Source organism: Dermacentor albipictus, chromosome 1 (assembly GCF_038994185.2).
Source record: "Dermacentor albipictus isolate Rhodes 1998 colony chromosome 1, USDA_Dalb.pri_finalv2, whole genome shotgun sequence".
NCBI lineage: Eukaryota > Metazoa > Arthropoda > Arachnida > Ixodida > Ixodidae > Dermacentor > Dermacentor albipictus.
The window spans coordinates 506,341,255-506,364,990 of record NC_091821.1 but is presented as its reverse complement, the minus strand read 5'-3'; the positions used below and the strand labels follow the sequence as shown (position 1 = coordinate 506,364,990).

Sequence of the window (23,736 nt, the reverse complement as noted above, 5' to 3'; positions counted from 1 at the left end):
GTAGTCACTAGAGTAGAGGAAGAACTTGGCAAGTAGCCGAGTAAAGAGTGAGAATATATTGAGCTTCTAAGTGTAGTCACGACAGAAATACAACAAAAGAAACAACATGTCTGTTGGAAATGAAAAAAACAAACCGAAACGCTGGTGGATCAGGGAGATGCGAGAAGCGATCGCCGAACGACAGAAATCATCTCGAGAACACTGGCAGGCAAAGAAGGCGCAGCTGCCACAGGATGAAGCAACCAGTAATTAGAAAATATACCGGGAGAAAAAACCTATGGTTCAAATACTGGTGCAAGCAAAATGAAAAGGTGAAAGTGAACGTTGCTTGTCAGAAATACGTGAGAAAAAGAAGGCCGCACCTAGAATATTTGGGAACCACCTAAAATTATTAGGCAGGAAGTCAACAACAATACAAGAACATATCCTAGACCAAGATGAAAATAGACTGGCACGAGAAGCGGCAATAAATTACATCCGAAACATACCAGCCGAATCTTTCCAAGGCAATGACGAGGTTATATTTGAAGAAAAAAAGAGCATGAAAGAGACCCACGTGGAAAAGGAGCTGGTGCTTACAAATTTCAACTGGAACAAAGCCAAAGAGAAAATTCCTAAGCGCACAACCACAGGACTAGACTTGGTTCCCGTGAGGCTGAATCCTGAACTAGAACCAAAAAGTTAGGGAGGTCTGGTGACAGCAGTGGAAAAACTTTAAACGATAGATGAATACCAGGCAGTATACATATATATATATATATATATATATCTTCATCCTGCGGCATCTGTGCCTTCTTTGCCTACCTCTATTCTCGCGATGCTTTCTGTCGTTCGGCGATCACTTCTCATATGTCCCTATTGCAGCAGCTTTTCAGTTTCTTTCCAACTTACATGTTGTTTCTCTTTCCGTATTTCTGTCGTTATTACACTCATAAGCTCACTATATTCCCACTCTTTATTTAGCCATTTGCCAAGTTCTTTCTCGACTCTTGTGACTATATTTGTCATATGTCCAGCGTTCAAATAAAGACTGGCATATGGCACTCCTTTCTCTCTTCCCCAACTACACTGCCCCTTTTAAGATGATGCGTTTATGGTCACTCCCTCTGCTCCTATACCCTTCCCCGTCAATGGCCATTTCTCTCGACTTATCATGAACTGCTTCTGTCATCATACAGGGATCAATAGTCGATTGCCGGTTTCCAATTTCCTACGTGATCTGCCCTTCACACTTAGGCCCTGTATTACGATAACGAGGTTATTTTGCTCACAAAGGTGTAGCATTTACTTCCCTTTGTTGTCGGTTTAGCCATCTAGATCCTCTATGTGGACATTCTGTCTCCTGATAGGATAATTTTAGCATCATTTCCGAAACCCTACTATCAGCACTTATTCATTCCATTAACTCTTGATTCTCCTGTGTACATTTATTTCCAGTCCACAAATACGTCACGCCCAGCCAAGTTATTTTCCACTCATTGTGTCTGATAACCAAAGATGCTCTTAACACTTTGAATTTATCCTTTTCAATTTGGCTCCCTCATAGATGAGCATTCCGACTCACCCCCCCCCCTTTCTTTCCGACTTAATTCTGTTGCACCCTTCCCAAACATAATTATCAATGACTGGCACCTCTTCCGAGTCTCTAAGGTGCGTTCCTGTTACCGAATATACCCCTATTGGTTCTCTGTTTACCTTCTCCTCAATCTCTGCCCACTTTAACATTCTTCTGCCGTCCTGCATGTTGATGGAGCCTATTAGATGGTGACCACTCTTGTTTTCCTCATTTTTCTGTTATTGACGGTGATACTATTCTAAGGTTGTCCCAGGGGGCATTCTTCATTACTACATACTGTGGCCTCCGGAGCGCCAGTGGGCCCCCTAAAAAAGTAACGGTGCGACCAGCCAGTCGCCAGCCCACCTCACGTCCAAGGCTATAATTGAAGTCGATCCCGTCTCCTTCAAAACCACCGCACCTCCTCACTTCCCCATTTACGTCGACAACCTCGAAACTTTTCTGTCGGCTCAATTTTCATATCACCACATTAGCACCCACTACGGCTCTTTATATGTGACTCACGTACAGGCACCTCCGGCACCGTGCACATCCCGATCTGCACCTGAGGGCACAGCTCGCGCAAGTAGTCTACCCCCTTCGCCAAGTGGTAGGCAAGGCCGATCCCTTTGCTGCTAAGGACGTCATTTAGCCCACCTTCTACTAAGACAAGGTTGCGCATGTGGGCAATTTCCGCGAGCTTTGCTTTTGCTCACTCCATGATAGAACCCAGTAGCCACCATGGAAATGTCCCTACCGCCAACCTTTTATCAACTTTCATCCTCTGCACATTTGCTTCTGAGCGTCTAAACAGGATCGAGTCGCCGGCGATAATCACCATTTCACTCTCTCCTACCTCTCCCTACTTTCCTTTGTCCTCTTCCTCATGATTCGGACTCGACAACGGGCATTGACCCCTACTCTCCTGCTTTTTCCGCGTGGTGGCCTCCAGGTAGGTGCCTTTCTTTCCAGCTACCCCCTCTCCCATTGCACGGATTCCACGTGCTTTGCTTACATTCCCTCTCCTTTCACGTCGGCGGGCTTCGAGCAATTGTCACGACCATTCTCGTTCACTATGGGGTTCCTGTTCAGCTTTGCCTCGGCTGCTTGAAGTCTTTTTTCCACTACCTTCCATTACCTCTTCGTTTATGAGCTCTTCGACGCGTTTGACATTCTCATCCTGGAAAGCCTACTTTTCTTCAGCCTAGCATCGACATGGCAGTTTGTGCGGATTCACTCGATTGCATCTCCATTCTCGGCCGTCCCCTCGTCTGCCTTGAGGCACCCCCAGCACACTGCATGCTTTCCCAGCTTTCTTTCTATTTATTGCACGCCTTTTTACTATGCAAATACTTTAATACTATAATAATGCAGAGCACGTGCCCTCTTTCAAAAACCAATAAGCACGGAATCTAAATGCTCTAAATGTTGCAACATTATTCTCGCCAGTGTTTAAGCTACGACACGTTTTCACAGGTGTTCAACCACGGGGCCATACTCTGACTTTACTACGAGAGGAATGTTCCCGATACCAAAGAACACACAGTAAAACCACTAATTGCGATTAGTCTTGCCGCTTCCAAGCTAATATTTAAGCGGTGTAAAAACTTAGCGTCCCACCCGGTTGCCCGTGTTAAAGCACATGGCGCGAAAAGACGCTCTGACAATCATGCGAAACCAAATATACACGAAACAACCGCGCATACGAAAAGAAAGAGAGAAAAGAAACATACCAAATTATTATTTAAAGGCAATAAAATCGGCAAATCAAAAACAGAAGCAAACTCTAAGCATGCACAAATAACTTACGATTTCGTCGCCGCCACGGAGTCCTGGAAAAACACATGAATTCGCCAAAAAATCGCAGCTAGCGCACGTCTCAACGCTGAAGCCTCGCGGAGACGCCTCTTCCGACAGGCAAATCTGCTGTTTAGCATTTGATTCCTCATCCTAAGAAGAGGCTTTAGCTCGGGGACGGAGAAAAGTACACGGAAACACAGAAATTGTTTTTTCTCTGCAATCACTGCAGCGAATTTGGTGAGATTTGTTTAATTTATTAAAAAAACATTCACAAATAGTGTCCGCGGCAAGTAATTCTTTTATTTATGTCGTCAATGTTTGGCAAGCACTGGTAAAATTGGAAAAATTGAAAGAATAAGAACTCGATCACGTACCAAGTTTCGAACTTTATAACTCCGCAATAAAAACGGTATCACAATTCAGTAAACTACACCCACTAACACATCGAAAGCTTTGTGTCCCACGTCACTTAGGTGGCTGTTTTTTAGCTCCGGCTATGCGTCTACCACGTTACTGTAAAATTGAGTTGAAACTATATTTAGAATTGTGAGGTGACCCACGTGGTCTAAACCGTTCAGGTTTCCGGTATGTTTACGCAGGCCCTGGTATTATGAAGGCTATCCCCGGCTTCAACAGCTATGGGCTCATAAGCTTCTCCCTCCTGTTTGGCCTCGTCCTGGGAGAACGGTTCTGCGACGACGAAGACATCGTATTCGACATCCTGGAGGGCTTCACAAGTGCGCTGCTGCGGATCAGTCAGCTACTGGCATGGTTCGTGCGCATCACACAACAGGCTCTGCCACCGCGGAATCATGCATATTCTCATGCGCTTAAGGCGACATAATGGCATTTGAAACAATAAGATTAGGTCTATTTCTGGTCAACACTACTCGCGCATGCGTCTCGCCTACACGAGGCTTCGGGAGATACGAGAATGGGGTGAAGTCCTGCTTTATAATCGTAGTAGGGGGAAACGAGATATCCACCATATCTTAGCAACACTGCAAAGGAAACCCATACGGATTCCTCCAAAATAAAAGCCTCGCAGTGGAAGAAGAATTCGTCCCGGACCAGAGCAAATTTTTCTTCGACTGCGAGGCTTTTCTTTTGAGGAAGCTGTACAAGGTTTCCTTTGTAGCAATTGTAATAATGGGGTGGATATTTCATTTTCCCTTCATTAATTACTTCCCTCCACATTGTGGGTTTCCGCAGAACTATTACGTATAGCAGTATGGGCCCCTGCTTCTTTAAAATTTATTTTACTTGCTCGGTGCGAGTGTTGACCCCCAACTGCTACGGCTGCGTCGGCGTCATCATCTGCGCCACCAGCCGCGCAATTTGTGGCAAACAAAAGCGGAACGCCTCTCCACGTACCAAAGGTTCAAACCACGCGACACATTATCAGCGATCCACTGAGGGTGCGGGGCTTGCACTTTTAGCTAAGGTATTTACTTCGGTGCCACGGCTCGACATAGCATGTCTTGGGATATTTCGCTATTTCCCTTCATGGTCTTTGGTTGTGCGTCATGGCCTACCTCAGAGCGGAAATGTCCAATTGTTTAAGGTAGATACTCCATTTGGTGGCGAAAAAAAAAGAAACTGAATGAAATGTATAATTCCTGGGTCTGAGTCAGCGTCACAAACCATTGCTATGCTAGACATCTCCGGACAGCTGCCCCTTTCAGCACTTAATGTTAACAATTGCATTAAATTATATTGTTTTACTTGTGAAAACCACGACATAGAGCAATAAATTATACGAGAGGGACACTCGGTGAAAGCTGGCAACAGAAAAACGTCATGCTAGTATTAACGCCGACCGTTTGCTGCCGTGAGAAACGAAAAAGAAGAGAATGTGCAATGAGGTTAACAGAAATTGTTTCATTTTTTTTTCTTTCCCAGCAAAAGCAAAAGTATGTACGTGTAAAAAAAAATTAAACTTTCCGGCATACTTCCGTTGCCTAGCGACAGGCGAATCGGCGAATGACGAGCCAGAAGCATGCATCATTCGTGAGACACACCGCCGAAGCGAGCGAGGCCGGCTGCGCATCTGGGCGTTGGCCTGCTCGGTCACCCGTCTGCCTGTTTCTCTATTTTTTTTATTTAGCCTGGTTTGGTGGTCTCCCGGCGAATTTCTGCGTTCTTCTTGAACTTCGACATGGCGCCACTGCACTATTGGACTACGGCAAGGTGAGAAACTTTGTTCGACAATCTGCGGCGCATTTCAAGCAATTAGGCTCACGGCAATACGCCTAGGCTAGACGTGTGATGATTTTAACGAAAAACAGCGCGGGGGTAATGGCGCAGTTAATTTTAATTAATCACTCGTACTGGGAGATATTTCCGACGCTTTCTATCAGCCCCAATATTATTGTAACTCATTTCAGTAATTTTTGCGCAAGCTAGTCGCACAGAGTGCTATGACGCAGTTTCGCGTGTACTGAATCTTACTGCGACAAGTTTCGGCGCTTTCTGTGAGCATCAACATTATTGCAACTAATTTCGTTACTTCTTGGGGGTACCTTTCGAGCGCGTTGGGTGCAGCTGGCGCTGTGACGCGGTTAGCGAAAAGCAGCTCGGCCGTGGTGCGCAGTTAAGTTTCGCGCCTTGATGCACTGACAAGTGCATGGTGCTTTCTCTGACGCCCAACATTGATGAAAGCTATTTTCGGTACTTTTTTTGTTACTTACGAGGCACGCTCGCCGCGCCTGTCATGACGCAGCGAAAAGCAGCTCGGCCGTGGTGACCGTTAGTTTGGCGCGTACTGAATCCTACTGCGATAACTTTGTGACAATGTTTATGGCCCCGCAACAATTTAAGCCTTCTTTCGGTACTCACACTTGTCGAAAACGCGACGAGCAATTGTCAAGAGATAACACGGGAGTGTGTTGCTTGCGCCAGCAGAACGCACAAGAGATAACGCCAAGGAGCTCAAATGCAAGTATCTTGTAACTAAAAAATTCTGTCTTATGAACAACTGAAGACAGGATTTAATTGTACCCGCGCATTTGTGTTGAGTGCGAGTGGAAGGAATTCTGCGAGCGTCCATCATGGTTTGGCTGAGAGCCTGCGTTGTGGCGTAGCGTACTATCGCGTCGGTTGTCGCCAAGGTCTCCAGGAAACGCGCCGTAGACCATGTATTCCTGCTCTCAAAGTGCAGGAAGTAAGGCCCCGAAAGAGGGGAATGATTGTTAATAGGATGTTTTGAGGGTATGTACGGTGTTGTTTGGGGTGAGTCGGGTATCTTCTGCTCAGTGTATGTAAAATTGAACAGCTTTTTCTTGTAAAGCCGCCCATTCACCACTTTCGCACGTTTAGCCTCTACATGCATTATTCGTATATGTTAATAGTAAAATGACACTTGCTCGTAATTTAATTTTTTCAGCTGACGTCAACCGGTGGAGCTTTCTACGGGAACTACTGCTGCTTACCTGGTGCCACAGCGATGGATGAATGCACAACATACCCGCAACGAGCATTTATATAGAATAAACATTTCCTCATTTCGCAACGTGTCTTGCGTCTTTACGAAATTGAACGTGGCACATATTCCATGGAGGCTTGTAAAGATCGTTCGCAATCAATTTTACTAAATAGTAAAATGCCTTCGCACGAAGACCGCACACGGTTAAGCTGCACAAGCAAAATAAATAGAAACGATCAGCGCAGCAGGCGTATCAGCTAGCATTCAAAACGCCCGCGCGCCCGGAACCATAAATGTGGTTCATGTATTAACGCCGACGGCTTGGTGCGCTGCAGTCAATTCGGCCACTGGGCTCTGTGGGAGTGTCCGCTCTTGCTCAATCCTTTTTCTATGACCGCGATCTGATTATGGGGCACGCCGTAGCAGGGCACTGCGAAAATTTTGGCCACCTGGGGTTCTTTAACGCGCACTTCAATCTAAGTACACGGGTGTTATCGCATTTCGACCCCCATCAAAATGTGGTCACCGTGGCCGGGAATCGATCCCGTGACCTCATGTTCAGTAGCCCAACACCATAGCCACTGAGCAACCACGGCTTGTACCTTTAGTTTTCAGCTGTCACGAAGCTATGCGTTCCGTGTTTACAGATTGTTGATGACTGACAATAAATCGGCAATGACGAAGCCGTTATATAAACCGTTATACGCATTCACAGCAAACAAAACCATGTAACTCAAGGACACAGCCAAATACAAGGCACACAAAACAAACTAGGCGCGTTAACGACAACGTTCGAAGAACAATCTAACTGGATACTAAAAAGAGAACTGCACCAGATCAAACCCTCTGTAATGTCGTTCCCCCCAGTGTAGTGGCCAAAAGGGACCTTAAGGATAATGAATAAATAAATTATTGAGTTGGCCTTTACTCCTAGCAATCTTTTTCTTTGCTTTCTGTTTTACAAATTTGGCAGGCTGTACGCATATTAGTTTCGACGCAAAATTTCTTGAACGAACTCTGGTACTGTCGTTTTTAGGCTATCATGACAGTTATGAACTGCACATGGGCTTTATCTTTGTGCTTGTATGTTCAAGCACTTTCACGTGCATGGTTGCTTATAACGCTCAATCTTCCAACATTTTCGAGCGCTGATAGTTATTTAAACACAGCAAGTTAATTTGTCTTTGTGCACAAGCACCATCATTGCAGATTGTTTGAATTAAACGTTACATATTGTTGAAAATTATCAATCTGCAAACTCACAAAGCCGTTTAAGGCCGGAAAGACGAAGTCTAAACAAATCCATTTATTGCACATCACTCCCATTGTGGATGAATCGCCATACTTCCAGCTTCCGTAGACACTACAGAGCCCGAGTTCCTTCTAGGAATTTCCGTAGAAATCTCTATTACCGTCGTTGGGTAATGTAATGTAATGTAATGTAATGTAATGTAATGTAAAGAGCAATGTAAACGCCGATGCAGCCACAATTAAAGGCGCTCCGCAGGTGCACATTCTCCATCGTCACGGCCAGCGTGTCTCAATTAGCGATGTGCCCGAAACGCTCGAAGAAAAACCATGGGCTGCTCGTGTAGTGCCCCGGTAATGTGATATGGGATCGTAATCAGATCTTAAGAATCGTTGGTTCGATGCTCTGTATTATTGACAATGTCGACTGCCATACCTGAGCTATAGCTGTAGGTCACAGTAATTATATATCTAGAGTATGGTGGACGTACTCCACATGCATCAGATTCAACCTTTTGTTCGCTTACAACCACACAGGACGGCGCCTATTTCACTGGGCTCCATCGCTATGGCGTGGATATTTCGTGTGCCCGACATTAGCGAGTTCTACGGCCATCTGAGCTCCTTTATATGGGTCGTCCTCCTGGCCTTCCTCATCCAGCTCTTCATCGTGCTGCCTTGCATCTACGGCTACGTAGGCAAAGTGGACGGCAGGAAATTCATTCGGCGAGTGTTCAACGCCATGTTCATCCCTCTGACCACCACTTCGAGGTAGGCGCGCGAGCACCGCACCAGTCGCGATAGCGGACAGTGCATTCGAACCCGGCCGCCGCGATTGCATCTGCTCGAGGCGGACACTGAAGATCTTGAAGAAAGTGGGTCGCTGCTCAAAGATGGCTTCAAGGAATGTAGAGAGATGCTATCGTTTCCACAAAAAAGCCTAATTTACTAAACAAAAAGTTTAACGCAGTAGCTCTTGCGTTCGGTTCAGTAATTCCGTCCCGGGCATACTGCGTGCGAAAACCGCGAATTGGAGCGTTTTCTTTTTTTGTCCTTGTTGTCGTGGTTTATGTGCCTAATATATATCTTCAAGAATCCGCTTTCTTTCACAGTAATAGATGTTTTATACATGCTCATCTTGTGCTCGAGTAAACGATGGGTTAAACTGCACATGCTGTTATTCGCTTTCCAGCCGCTCATGCTCTGCTTCGGTCTACTGACAAAAATGCCTTTTTGAAAGCTATCTGAAGCAGTGCTTGGTGACAAGCGCAGTCGTATATCGCGCACACAATTTGATAAACACCATCAAAAATATTGTTTTCTGAAGCGTGCCCTTCACGAAGACAGAGGTTAATGATGAACTGATTACCTCCAAAAGGTATGGTACGCAGGAGAAGGCACGGGATCGACTATACACCGGTATATCTACAAGCGCCTATGCATGTAGCACTGTCCAGAGCAAACAGCCCTCGCCATAATCATCTTTTCCAATATGATGATTTTTTTCAGTATTATGTACAATCAGCGCAAACCGGCCTCGGCCAATCGTGCGCTGCGCAACCGAACGCGCACTCCGGACAACGATCCGCGATCACGCCCCAGGCGTTGAAGCGCAATTTTTCGCGAGTATTACTGACAGACGTTCGAACAGAACTACAGTGTACAAAATAGTGTACATATTTATACGTCGCAAAATTTTCCTGGAAGTGGTACAAAAGTGACCGGAGGGAACGCTGGATCTCAGTACTTGGTAAACAAGAGTTCCCTTTCTTCGTGAGCACTGTGGGTGCTGTGTTGTAGCGGTGTATTTTCCAATGCTAATGACTTTTCGTGCTGCGTCTATGGTCGGGGCTACCCTCTGCCCGCGTTATCAACGGGATTGGCTATCCGTCAGCCGACTAAGAATCGAACAGAAGGCATCGCTACAAAATAGCACTGTGCTTTTGTTCCTTAGGTAAATTTCGCGACATGACCGCGAACCTTGCTTTTCTTTTAGGCCCGAGGGAGAATTGTGATAACATGTGCAAGGCCGGAAATGCATATGCGGCGCACACTTTGTCTGACGTCCTCGAAACAGCGGCAACATTGGGTAGCATCACACTTGCCACAGCCCAGTGGCCACAAGCTGAGGCACGTGGCGAAGGCTGAGGTGATATTTTCATTTGTAGGACAGCCGTATAGGATGTGGTCATTTCGGAGTCTCCCAATATGTGCTGCCGCTACCTCCACTCACGCACCTATATATACTGTAGTACTGGCAGTACATATATAGTACTATACTATATATGTACTGCCGCTACCCCACCTATATATACTGTGGCGAGGAAAGCATATGTCGCCTTGAAGAAGACAAGGCCACTTATCGAAACGTCGGCTCCTGCATTCACCTTGTTCACGTTTTGCTCATTACCTCCACTCACGTATTCTAGCTGCTGTGTCACCAATCGCCGAGTTTAAAACATCAATCACGGAACGACGCCGTCCGGTGCGAGGCCGTCTTGTCCTTTCTTCTTTTCATGCGCATTGGAAGCCGCGACGGCAAAGCTCTCGCATCGCAAGCCAGCTATCACCTGATCAACGCCACCAGCTTGAGGAAATATTCACGAATGCGAGAGTCACGGTCTATATACTTGCGGCGAGCATGCAATTCCAAAATAATCTCCAAAACGTCCGAGCCTCCGCGGTAATCGAACGAAGCCACGAACAACGCATAAAGATTGTCGTGAGTTGTGCCGTTGCTCTCGAGGTATCGGGAAATATTGAAAAGCGCAGAGAGAGAGTTTCTAAAAAAATTGGAGGACGCTTAAGCTTCGCCTTCAAGAGTGGAACGCGACAGCGTTCCCGTCGACCCGCCAAGGGGTGTAAGACAGTGGGCTACGGCGCAGCGACTACGCGCCCTGCATCGGACGCGGTGAGCGTCGAGCAGCGCCGCGTTCGGCGCGGCAACGAAATGTGCGCCTGAGCAAGCGACGCGCGCCTGAGCCTTAGAAACAGCTCGTTTCTAAGGCAACACCGCATTCACTAGAGACGCTTTTGTACCGCTTTGAAGCATCGAAGTACCGCTTGAAGCATATGTATGCGCTAAGAGACAAAGCCGGCAATATCATTACTAATATGCATGAGATAGTACAAGTGGCTGAGGAGTTCTATAGAGATTTGTACAGTACCAGTGCCACCCACGACGATAATGGAAGAGAAAATAGTCTAGAGGAATTCGAAATCCCACAGGTAACGCCGGAAGAAGTAAAGAAAGCATTGGGAGATATGCAAAGGGGGAAGGCAGCTGGGGAGGATCAGGTAACAGCAGATTTGTTGAAGGATGGTGGGCAGATTGTTCTAGAGAAACTGGCCACCCTGTATACGCAATGCCTCATAACGTCGAGCGTACCGGAAACTTGGAAAAATGCTAACATAATCCTAATTCATAAGAAAGGGGACGCCAAAGACTTGAAAAATTATAGACCAATCAGCTTACTGTCCGTTGCCTACAAACTATTTACTAAGGTAATCGCAAATAGAATCAGGAACACCTTAGACTTCTGTCAAGCAAAGGACCAGGCAGGATTCCGTAAAGGCTACTCAACAATAGATCATATTCACACTATCAATCAGGTGATAGAGAAATGTGCGGAATATAACCAACCATTATATATAGCTTTCATTGATTACGAGAAAGCATTTGATTCTGTCGAAACCTCAGCAGTCATGGAGGCATTACGGAATCAGGGTGTAGACGAGCCATATGTAAAAATACTGAAAAATATCTATAGCGGCTCCACAGCCACCATAGTCCTCCATAAAGAAAGCAACAAAATCCCGATAAAGAAAGGCATCAGGCAGGGAGATACGATCTCTCCAATGCTATTCACAGCGTGTTTACAGGAGGTATTCAGAGACCTGGATTGGGAAGAAATGGGGATAAAAGTTGATGGAGAATACCTTAGTAACTTGCGATTCGCTGATGATATTGCCTTGCTTAGTAACTCAGGGGACCAACTGCAATGCATGCTCACTGACCTGGAGAGGCAAAGCAGAAGAGTGGGTCTAAAAATTAATCTGCAGAAAACTAAAGTAATGTTTAACAGTCTCGGAAGAGAACAGCAGTTTACAATAGGCAGCGAGGCACTGGAAGTCGTAAGGGAATACATCTACTTAGGGCAGGTAGTGACGGCGGATCCGGATTTATGAGACAGAAATAATCAGAAGAATAAGAATGGGCTGGGGTGCGTTTGGTAGGCATTCTCAGATCATGAACAGCAGGTTGCCATTATCCCTCAAGAGAAAAGTGTATAATAGCTGTGTCTTACCAGTACTCACCTACGGGGCAGAAACCTGGAGGCTTACGAAAAGGGTTCTACTCAAATTGAGGACGACGCAACGAGCTATGGAAAGAAGAATGATAGGTGTAATGTTAAGGGATAAGAAAAGAGCAGATTGGGTCAGGGAACAAACGCGAGTTAATGACATCTTAGTTGAAATCAAGAAAAAGAAATGGGCATGGGCAGGACATGTAATGAGGAGGGAAGATAACCGATGGTCATTAAGGGTTACGGACTGGATTCCAAGGGAAGGGAAGCGTAGCAGGGGACGACAGAAAGTTAGGTGGGCGGATGACATTAAGAAGTTTGCAGGGACGGCATGGCCACAATTAGTACATGACCGGGGATGTTGGAGAAATATGGGAGAGGCCTTTGCCCTGCAGTGGGCGTAACCAGGCTGATGATGATGATGATGATGAAGCATCGAACTCGTGGCTCAGTGGAGACGCGTCTTGGCTACCGAAGAGGAAGGACGTGTTATCATGTGCTCCGAAGGAGCGGTGTTGGCGGCCGCGAACGGCCGCGGTAGCAGGAATGCTGTTTTTGAAGACGAGGATTATCAGGTGATTTTGCCGCACTTGCCTACCGGTCGAATCGTCCTTAATACTGTTTTTTTACACGCGGACGTCCGTGGAAGACCGTACAAGGTTGAGGATTTCCGTGACGCTCTGGTTCGTCTGGAACTGCTCCCCGAAGTAGTTGCTTTGGGGGCGTATCAGATGAATCACGTGTGGGCGGTCATGATGAAGACGACTGAAGCCACAAAGAAACTGCTTGCTATCCGAAGCATCATTGTCAAAGAACGGCGCTGTATTGTCGTTGACCCCACCAATCAAGGCGTGTGCTTGAAGTTACACTGGATGCTGCCAAACGTGTCAGATGGAGACATGAGACAAGCTCTTGCCCCATATGGAACGGTTACGGACCCGGCGAAAGAATGGTGGCGTGTTCAAGGAATTTTGGACAAGGGCTCAACGACGCGGTCGGTGACCCTGCAGCTTAAGGCAGGTACTACAGTGGACGATATTCCGCACCAGCTACGCATAGCAGGGGAGCTAGTCCTTGCCGTCATTCCGGGCCGCGCCCCTCTTTGCCTGCGGTGCCATACAACCGGTCATATTCGCCGGGACTGTCGAGTTCCACGCTGCGAGGTCTGCCGCCGCTTCGGCCATGAACGATCTCAGTGTGTCAAGACATACGCCGTCGTCGCAGGACCAACGAGAAGAGAAGAAGAAGTATCTGAACACCTCATGGATGAGACTGAAGTTGAAGATATTTCTCCGGTTAAGAGCGACAAGGTTGGCAACACGGTCACACAGAAGCAGCCTCTCCACCCCAAAAACTTGTGCCCAGGCAAGAAAACCAACGACGAGGCTGATACTCGGAAAAAGACTGAAAACGAGGCGCCTGAAAACCAGAGTTCCGCGACAGAACAGAGTGATGTCCCCTCGAAGTCGTCGCCTGTCACTACGTGTGCGGAGGCGTCTGCTACGACTGACGTCGACATGTCAGCAGCCACTAGCATGCCTGCGAAGCGGGCACACGAGGAAACGATCGGCGTAACCGAGACCTCTGGAGCAACGACATGCAGCGAACCACCTACAAAGGCGACTCATCTTCGACGTACGCCTTTCAAGCCGAGGCCCAACGTCCAAGTCGAGCGGAGACCCGAGACGGGGCCGCCCCCGTAGCGGCTTCGTTTCGGGTAGTACAGCCTAGATTTGGCCACTACGTGTGATACCGCCAGCTTGACTGGCGGAGCAGTGTACAACAGAATAGAGGACACCACTTTGTGCATAGTGCATGGGTCGCTCAAGGTAAGCGCTATGCGACCCGATTGTTCTTGCTCATAATGGAGGCCGCAATTAACACCGCGATTCGTATTGCCACGCTAAATGTCCGAGGACTAAGCACGAGGCGGCGGCAATACCAATTGAGTCGTATCTTTCTGGAAAACAATCTCGACATAATCGCAGTTCAGGAAACCAAGATAGCGAGTCAGGAGCAAACGGATCGCATGGTGCAACAATTCGTTCCCCGTTACAATGTATGCGTCTGTCATGCGGCCGGCACATCGGGGGGCTGCGCTATTTTTTTGCGCAATAGCCTAAATATAAGTGTAGAAGCAGTCACAGTGTGTGAAACGGGACGCCTGGTTGTTGTCGATTTTACCTTGAATGAAGTTTTCTGGCGAGTTATCTGTATTTACGCCCCTAATAGAGAGAGCGAGAGACAGTCTTTTTTTGACCGAGTTGAGGATTATTTAAAGACCGATAAGCTTTTGGTTTTACTTGGCGATTTCAATTGTGTTTGTTTTCCGGAGGATCGCGTGAAAAAACTGCCGCTGAATGACCGTAGTGCACTGCTATTGAACAATCTTGTCAGTGAATACAACCTGGAAGACGTCGGCTATGTGTTGTATGACCACAGTGTTCCGCGTTTTACTCATTTTCAGGGACTTAGCCATGCTCGGCTAGATAGAGCTTATGTGTCACTGGAACTGGTGCCGTTATGTAAAACGTACGAGAACAACCAAGTCTCTTTTAGTGACCACAGTTTGGCTGCCTTTACAATAGGAACAAAAGAACGAAAAACAAACTTCTCGTGGGATTTGTGGAAATTTAACGATAAGTTACTCAACGATGACTGTTTCGTAAATGACATTAAAGAAAAACTTGGACGATTGATTGTAGCTGAAGAGAAATATGTAGTAACCATGTGGGAAGATTTTAAAAATGAAGTGAAGATGAGTGCTATAGAAAGGGCAACTAAACTGAAACAAGAAGAAAAACGTGAAGAAAAAGCCCTGAGGAGTAAACTCGACTTTCTACTTAATGTAGAAAGCACAGAACCTGGCCAAGTCATGAAGGAAATCAAGAAAGTTAAAAGCCAGTTAGAAATCATCGATACAGAGAAGTACCGTGGTGCCATGATAAGATCCCGTGCAGAAAGATTGTGGCAAGGGGAAACACCGAATAAACGTGCGCTAAGTGACGAGAAAGCTTACGCTCGCCGCAGTGATATAAAACAGATAAGCTACAATAACGAAGTAACGAGTGACCGCAGGACCATTGAACGCGCCTTTGTTGAACACTATGGAGACTTATTTGGCGAAAGAAAAACTGATCTGGGTGGCTTCATAAGCCACTTCCTGCACTTTATGCCACGATTGGAAGAAAACGTTAAACAAGGCCTCGAAGCGTCTATAACTGTGCGTGAAGTTGAAGCTGCTATAGAAGAACTAGGCTCAGGAAAGGCACCTGGGCCTGATGGATTAAGTGCAGCTTTCTACAAAACATTTAAAGCAGAAATAGCACCAATTATGAAGGAATTTTTAGTGCAGTCCTACAAAAACAACCGAATATCCGCGTCATTCCGAACAGCTCAGATGGTCCTGATACCAAAATCTGACGATCCTGTAAAGCGCTTGTCTGTTGCATCGTACCGCCCCATTAGCCTTGCGAACACTGACTATAAAATTTTTATGAAAATACTGGCGAAAAGGTTACAGAGCGTAATAAAAATTTTAGTTGGAACCCACCAAACGTGTGGGATTAAAGGGCGCACAATAACTACCAATGTACACGTCGCCAGGAGCATTCTAGAATGCGTCGATGCTTTCGAGGGTAAAGTTGCAATGTTGCAGCTAGACCTGGAGAAGGCATTTGACCGTGTGGCTCATGATATTCTCTTCGAGATTTTAGAATACACGAACATAGGATCAGTGATTATTGGTGGCTTAAAAATGGTGTACACAGATTGCAGCACACGGCTAATTATTAACAAGCGTCTCACGAGAAGCGTCAACGTCTGCTCATCTCTGAAACAGGGGTGCCCAATTTCGTCATTGCTTTTCGCAATATACCTGGAGCCTTTTTGCTTAGCCATTAAAGAGAACGAGAAAATAAGAGGTTTCAAATTACAGCAAAGTGAGGTGAAAGTGCTTTCCTATGCAGACGATCTAGCAGTGTTTTGCGATGACTATGACAGTGTCAGAGAAGTGGTAACTCTGGCGAAAACTTATTGTGAAAAAACAGGTAGTGCCATAAACTGGGATAAGTGCATCGGGTTTTGGCATGGCGCGTGGCAAAGCAAACCACGCAGTTTCGCAAAGACACAGTGGGTGACCACGCCTGTGAGATATCTTGGCGTGCCGCTTGAGCATTACAGAGACAGTAAGCAGTTCTGGGAACAGGAAACACAGACGGCGAAGGAACAAGCGCTGGCATGGCAAGGGCGCAATCTCTCAATGTTCGCGCGATCCACTGTGTGCAACATTTTTCTGGTTGCAAAAATATGGTACATACTACAAGTGCTATTCATGTCGCGAGTGAATGCACAAAAACTGCATCGAGTGTTTGCTGTGTTCATTTGGAACTCAACCTGGGAACGCTGCAGCCGCTCTAATCTGTTCAGATCAGGTCGCAGCGGTGGTCTTGGACTATCACACCTATTTGTACGCCAGATTGTATCGCGGTTTATGTTCTTGCGGAACCACAGTGATCCATTTTTTGCGCACCATGATACAAGTGCGATTAGGTAATCTGTTACCTGACTTCCTTGTTTCGTGTTCGACTGTTCACTCCCCTCCAGTGAAAGGTTTCCTTCAGGAAGTAGTGCTATCTTTCAGTATGCTTAGTGTTCGATTCTCGCTAGAATATTTAAGTTCCGTCAAAAGAAAGAAATTGTACCATGATATGATAGACTCATTAATGCCAGTTCCAATGTATAGGTTAGCATACTATGGAGGTTCAGGCGATGATGTCCTCAAAAGGGTCAAAAGAATGCCTGTGAAACCATCGGTAAAATCATTCTTCTTCAAACTCCACACAAATACCTTGCCTGTAAAGACTTGGCTGGCCGACAAGGGAATATATGTGCCGTGGACCACCGATTGTATAAAGTGTAAAAAACCAGAGACTGTCGATCACGTCTTCATTGATTGTTGGGATCCCTTTTTTCATTGGGACATCTTACAACGAACATTGAAGAAAGCATTACCAATAACCCCACGTGGTATCAGATACTTAGACACAGGCAATAACGATATTCCATATGACCTTATTATGCTGCTGAGCCTCCATAGTATATGGTCCACAAGAATGTCGGTATGTCATGCGGATGTGAATGCCCATTCTGTACGAGAAAACTTTATTGTAAGTGTCGTCTACATGCGTGAAGTGTACAAAGCCCAGAAAGAACCGCCCGATTGGTTGCCGCTGTTCGATGAGTTGGCGAAATTCAAGCGATATTAATTTCAGAGAGTCAGCATAAGCTAAGCTGATTCTCTTTTAACAATGTATTCGCATGACATTTCTGTGACGAGGAAATAAAGAAAAAAAAAACTCGTGGCTCAGTGGTAGCGTCTCCGTCTCACACTCCGGAGACCCTGGTTCGATTCCCACCCAGCCCATGTTGCAAGTTGTTTTTTATTGATGAAGTGCCTGCTGGGATTTATCGCTCACGGCCAACGCCGCCGACACCAACGCCGACGACACCGGCTTTTCTGAGACACGAGCTTCTTAACGCTCTCGCGTTAAAAGGCAGCGAGACCGTCAAATGCGTTGTGAGGCAGGGAAGTCCTCGTGACGCCTAGTTCAAAGATGGCGCTAGTTTTCGTAGCTGCGGAAGAGCAGGAGTAACCAAAATGATAACTCTTTCGCTAACGCATTATAGAATGAACTGCACTCGCGAACAACTTTCTGTGGCAATGAAGGCAAAGCTACGTGGGCGAAGCTTCTGCACATGTGTTACGGCGTCAAGTAGTCCGCCAGCGTTTGATGGTGCTTTGGTTGCTCGGAACAGCCGCTGAATCGGCGCAGCTTCCACGTGTGGCGGTTTCGCGTTTGCCCAGACGCGGAAGGGAACAGCCGCAAAATAAGTAAACTTTTACATTCAGTGGCGTGTTTATCGTATTTGACTGCTGCTAATGAGCCGTTTATGTATTCGCTTCCTCAGCTTAAACTAACGGGGTTGAAAACACGGGACTCCTTTCAGAAGCTCTCTCACTTGTGCGCGCTTTCTCTCCGTAGCTTTCCCTTCATTGCCATAGAAAGTTGTCCGCGAGTATATACAATGTTATTCTAGCACACACTAGCGCGTTGGTAGCGTCTCCAAGAGAACACACAAAAGCTTCTCCGCTAGGCCTCGTGGTGGCGCTAGTAGTACCAGCGCACACGGCGCACGAGGCGGATAGCTCGCGCCTTGAAACGATCGAAAAGTTTAGTAACCTACACAAAGAAACGAACACGTCAAAATACTTTATTTTATTTGATGTGTCGGTGTAAAATAAACGCTCACAAAAGTTTGCCAGCATTGAAAGTGAGCGGAAGGACTTGCGTTGCGCTACAGCTCCTCGGCTGGTGCACTAAGAACTCGCGAGAGTGGCATGTTGGCGCGACACAGCGTGCACTTGTGGCTACGGCACGAACAGCACCCTTACAGGTACATCCAAGCCGTCTCACAGCGCTGGCGTAGAGTTACTATGCACGGCTACCAAAGAGAGCCCTTTGGAAACCATATAGAGTAACTCCACGTTGGCGTGGTGATGACTGCCACTAGTGGTGTTCCAGGCTTCGCACCCCGATGGTGCACGAGATGAGACCGAAGGAAAGCCGTGAGTGTCCGGAGCCAAATGTTTCCGGTTCATTCTGCTCAGAACACGGTATGTACCATGGTGTGGCGCATACGCACAGCTCCTCAGCAGAGGTGCTAGTGCCTCTGTGCACAACGTTCATGCCAGCAGTGGGAGGCAGAACGGTGCCCTGGCTCCGCTGCAGAGCTGGGATAGATAAAGAAACCTTCATTTTGCAAAGGGAGGAGCCCTTTGCCCAGGGCCCCTGTGAGACGCACGATGTCCTGGGCCCTCTGTATTGCACGGCGCTGGACCCAGGGTGCGAGATGGACAGCGCAGCTTCCTAAAAGGAAAGAGTGGGTGAGCGGACGGCATTGTGATTAGGAGGGGTGGTACGTTGTGGCGAGGACATAGCAACACGGGAAGCTGGGCATTGAGCCGAGAGTAGCGGTGCGTCCACCTCAAACGCATCGTGCGGCCTTCGCGTCTCTGGAGAGTTGCTGAGGGCCGCGCCCACGTCTGCGGCACCTAGAGTGACTGTATATAACAATAAACGACCCATGTTTCTTGTTTTGCTAACTAGCCAAAGAAGAAAGAAACTTTGCCAAGTCATTGTAACGCAAAGGAAAACGAACACACGGAACATAAGACCGGATAGGTGCTCTCCCTATTCGTTTTCGTTTGCGCTATAATGGCAGCACCAATTATCAACAGACTTTCCCAAGAACAAGTTATCTGAAGAACTGAAAGTTCAGCGAGTTGTGTCTGATTCGTATTGTAGGTTGCGCAACCCAGAGTACTGACAATCCGATGCCTCAGCACTATTGCAAAGCGCCTAAAAACACAGACGTGGAATGCATGCGCATTTCCAACCGTTTTGCATGTGCCTCACATAGAGAACCTCGGGTCTTGTAATGACTGAAGCGCTGATTCATGTTCACAGACAAACGTCAAACGATTCCAGACAACCACCTCGTCTCCTAAACACACCCTCAGTAACCACCACACGCCGTTGGCGGTCGACTCTTATCCTGAAAGGCTAAAGAAACTAGAGTCTGATTCTGATTGTAAGCTGCATACAGGCACCGGTTTAATGGTGTTTTACGACAACAGGCCATAGATGCTTTGTGAGAAAGCCCTACATGCATCAATGTCAGATGGCTCAACGGATCGAGTTAGGTAACACTGGCAGAGGAAGCGTCGTGCGGAGGGCCTCGAAACTGGCAAGCAACATTCACACTGCTTGGTTATTAGATTACTTCTGCGAAGCTCATAGACCTGGGCACCCGCACTCTCGTTTTAAGTAACGAAGCACGCTTTTATACTCATGGCTTCCTTTAAAAAAATTAGGGGGAGTATCGCAGGAGTAAAGGGGCCGATTTACTCTCCAAAGCATTGTTTTACTCTCGCAAAATGTCGAGTGGAATGAAATTCATTGCTCCCTCCATCAGCAAGGAGACCGTGAAATAGTCTTTTCATTCTTCCTTTCTGAGAGAGAGCACAATGCCCATTCAACTTTTACGGCAATAGAGAACAAAACGCATCGTAAGCTCCTGCTTCAACTGTGGGATGGCGGCACCGAACATGACGATGTATCACTCATGCACATTGAGCAATGAGCCGACCATTTTGCTTCTATGAGAACAGGCAGCCACAATTCAAAGGAACAGGTAGCGAGCATTCTGCTTTTTCACTCGGAGTTGCCTCACCGCGCGCGCTCACAGCATCGCGAAACAGCACAGGACCGCAGAAAGACGATCCGTCCGTCGAGCAGGAACGAAGGCCATCGAGGGGAGATCGTGTGTCAGCCATCTTGCGTCGCCGCGAGAGCAAACAGTCATTCGACCCCCCCCCCCCCATTCGTCGGATAAAAACAAATCCTCCACCGTAAGTGAATTCTAAGTTACGTGCGCATTCTGCGTATGTGACATGCTATCGCCAGGCAGTCGTCGCTACGTTTAGCCGACGCGGTTGACAACGGACCAGGCAAGCGTAATGCGTCTCGATGTCACTCGAAAAAGCCAGGTGTCGCGATAACTGCATGTGATTCTATCACTTGTCGCTATCCGCAGGAACTTTGAAAATCGCAAACGCTGCCTGAACCATGATATGTTGAACAAGACCTGAGGTGAGGAGATGCATAAACAGGTTTGTTTACCAGCCCGTAATTCCTAGCCTATGTGGAGCGTGCTTAGCGTGCGTTTTGTGTATTCTAATTTATTCACTTTTGCAGTCTACTGTGTGCCGAACGCTGTTTAAATAAGAAGTCGCATAACCGAAAGCGTCATTTTGCTGGCGGCATACTTCCGTTATAATAAGCCGGACGCTTGACGATGTCTTTCGCCCACGGGTAATCAGCGACCACGGAAGTTACGTGCATGCAAGGTCTGAACATTGTCGCTGACGTTCAGTTGCGTACTGAGACAGGTCAGTTGGGCGCGTAATCTTGAAGTTACTGAAAACGCATGCGGAACTCATATTGTTGCACAAAGAAAGCAGGCCCAGGAGTGTAAAATAATGTGTATTTACAACTGAGGCGTATGGCGTTCAGGCCCCTGCCAGACTTCGTCTTCGTCTAGTCTAATTCAACTTCTTCCTTCCCTTTACCGTAACATCACCCTCCCGGCGTAGTAGCTCCGTCCCGCAGCAAGTTATAGAGCCTCACTTAATGGGGGGACGTAGGGCTTGAGCCTGGCGACGTGAACAATATCGCTGGTGACGTTGAGAGGCACTGAAGGCTGACCGACTGGGGCGATCTCGTATGTCACGTCGGACAGTTGGCGTAAGATCTGGTACGGACCAGAATAACGGGAAAGTAGTTTTTCCGACAAGCCGACACGACGTGAAGGCGTCCAGAGAAGGACAAGGGAACCAGGTGAAAATGCGAGTCTCGGTGCCGAAGGTCGTAGCGTCGCTTTTGAGAAGCTTCCGAGACAGTGAGGCGATGACGGGTGACTTCTCGGGCCTGTGCGGCTAAGTCAATAGCATCGCGAGCGTAACCAGTGCTGAGTGATTGTACTGCGGCAGGTAGCAACGTGTCAAAGGGCAAGGTGGGGTCGCGGCCATACAACAGGTAAAATGGTGAAAATCCTGCAGTGTCGTGACGGGACGAGTTGTATGCGAAAGTGGTGTATGGTAAAGCGACGTCCTAGTCGCGGTGATTGTCGGAAACATACATGGCCGGCATTTCAGTTAGCGTGCGGTTGAGTCGCTCGGTGAGGCCGTTCGTTTGAGGGTGGTACGCGGTAGCAATCTGGTGTTCTGTAGAACAGGAGCGGAGCAGATCATCGACAACCTTCGATAGAAAGTAGCGGCCGCGATCCGTCAGCAACTGGCGAGGGGCGCCGTGGTGCAGGATGACGTCATATAGTAAGAAGTCGGCGACATCTGTAGCGCAGCTGGTTGGTAGCGCTCGTGCGATGGCATACCTCATGGCATGATCGGTTGCCACAGCAATCCATTTGTTTCCTTTTATGGAAATCGGAAAGGGGCCAAGGAGGTCTAGGCCCATATGGAGGAAGGGCTCTGTAGGAATATTAATTTGTTGCAGCAAACCAGCGGGAGGCATAGCAGGCATCTTCCGGCGCTGACACAGGTCGCAAGAAGCGACATAATGGCACCCAGAGCGATAAATGCCAGGCCAGAAGAAGCGGCGACGCAGGTGGTCGTATGTACGAGTGATGCTTAGATATCCAGCAGTAGGAGCGTAGTGAAGTTGCTGGAGCACGGCGAGTCGAAGGTGCTTGGGAACGACTAGGAGGAGCTCCGGGCCGTGAGGACGAACGCTACGACGGTATAAAGTTCCATCGCGCAAGGTGAACATCCGAAGGGACGGGTCATTGGGGGAGGAGCTTAGGCGTTCCATAAGTGTTCGAAGAACAGGATCATTGCGCTGCTCGTCGCCAATATGGAGGATGCCGGAGAGGGATAGAAAACTGATGTCCGAATCTGCATCGGTAACGTCCGGTTGATCCACGGTATTGCGGGACAGCCAGTCAGCGTCTTTATGCAGGCGCCCTGACTTATACATAATAGAAAATGTATATTCTTGTAGACGCAATGCCCAACGTGCAAGTCGTCAAGTTGGGTCTCTCAATGAGAGCCAGCAGAGAGCGTGATGATCAGTTACGACGCAGAAGCTCCGACCTAAAAGGTACGGCCGAAATTTCGCGACCGCCCATACGAGCGCTAGACATTCTCTCTCAGTAATGGAGTAATTTCGCTCAGGCGTGGAAAGAAGGCGGCTAGCGTAAGCGATGACACGGTCTTGGCCCTGTTGACGCTGAGTGAGGACAGCGCCGATGCCATGACCACTGGCGTCAGTTCGTACTTCAGTGGGCGCAGAAGGATCAAAGTGTGACAGAATTTGGGAAGTTGTAAGCCGCTCAATCAGGGTAGAGACGTCTTTCTCCTGCAGTGGTCCCCAAGAGAAAGAGATGTCTTTCTTCAAAAGGTTAGTAAGATGGTGAGTGATGTCGGCAAAATTTTTCACAAATCGCCGGAAATAAGAGCATAAGCCCAGGAAACTACGGATATCGTTTGTTGAACAAAGTACAGGAAAATTTCGCACGGCGTGAACTTTCTGTGGATCAGGTTGGATTCCGGCGGCGTTTACGAGATGGCCAAGCATGTTAATTTCACAGCGACCGAAATGGCACTTTGAGGAGTTGAGCTGAAGGCCAGCACTGCGAAACACGGAGAGTATGGTTGTGAGGCGCCGCAGATGGCCCTCAAAGTTCGGCGAAAACACGATCACATCGTCGAGGTAACAGAGGCATGTAGATCACTTCAAGCCGCGCAAGAGAGTCCATCATGC

The 23,736-nt window shown here is 47.6% G+C and overlaps 1 protein-coding gene across 3 annotated transcripts in view; it reads left to right on the top strand.

Moving 5' to 3' along the window:
- Nucleotides 1–23,736, top strand: part of LOC135907588 (excitatory amino acid transporter 1-like) — a 273,341-nt gene that overhangs the window by 162,940 nt on the left and 86,665 nt on the right. For 2 of the 3 annotated variants that reach the window (XM_065439268.1, XM_065439267.1), the window contains exons 6-7: nt 3,955–4,126; nt 8,565–8,798. In XM_065439268.1, coding sequence (XP_065295340.1) covers nt 3,955–4,126; nt 8,565–8,798 — 406 coding nt within the window. The remainder of the gene's footprint in view (nt 1–3,954; nt 4,127–8,564; nt 8,799–23,736) is intronic. The other variant, XM_065439269.1, reaches the window with a different exon arrangement.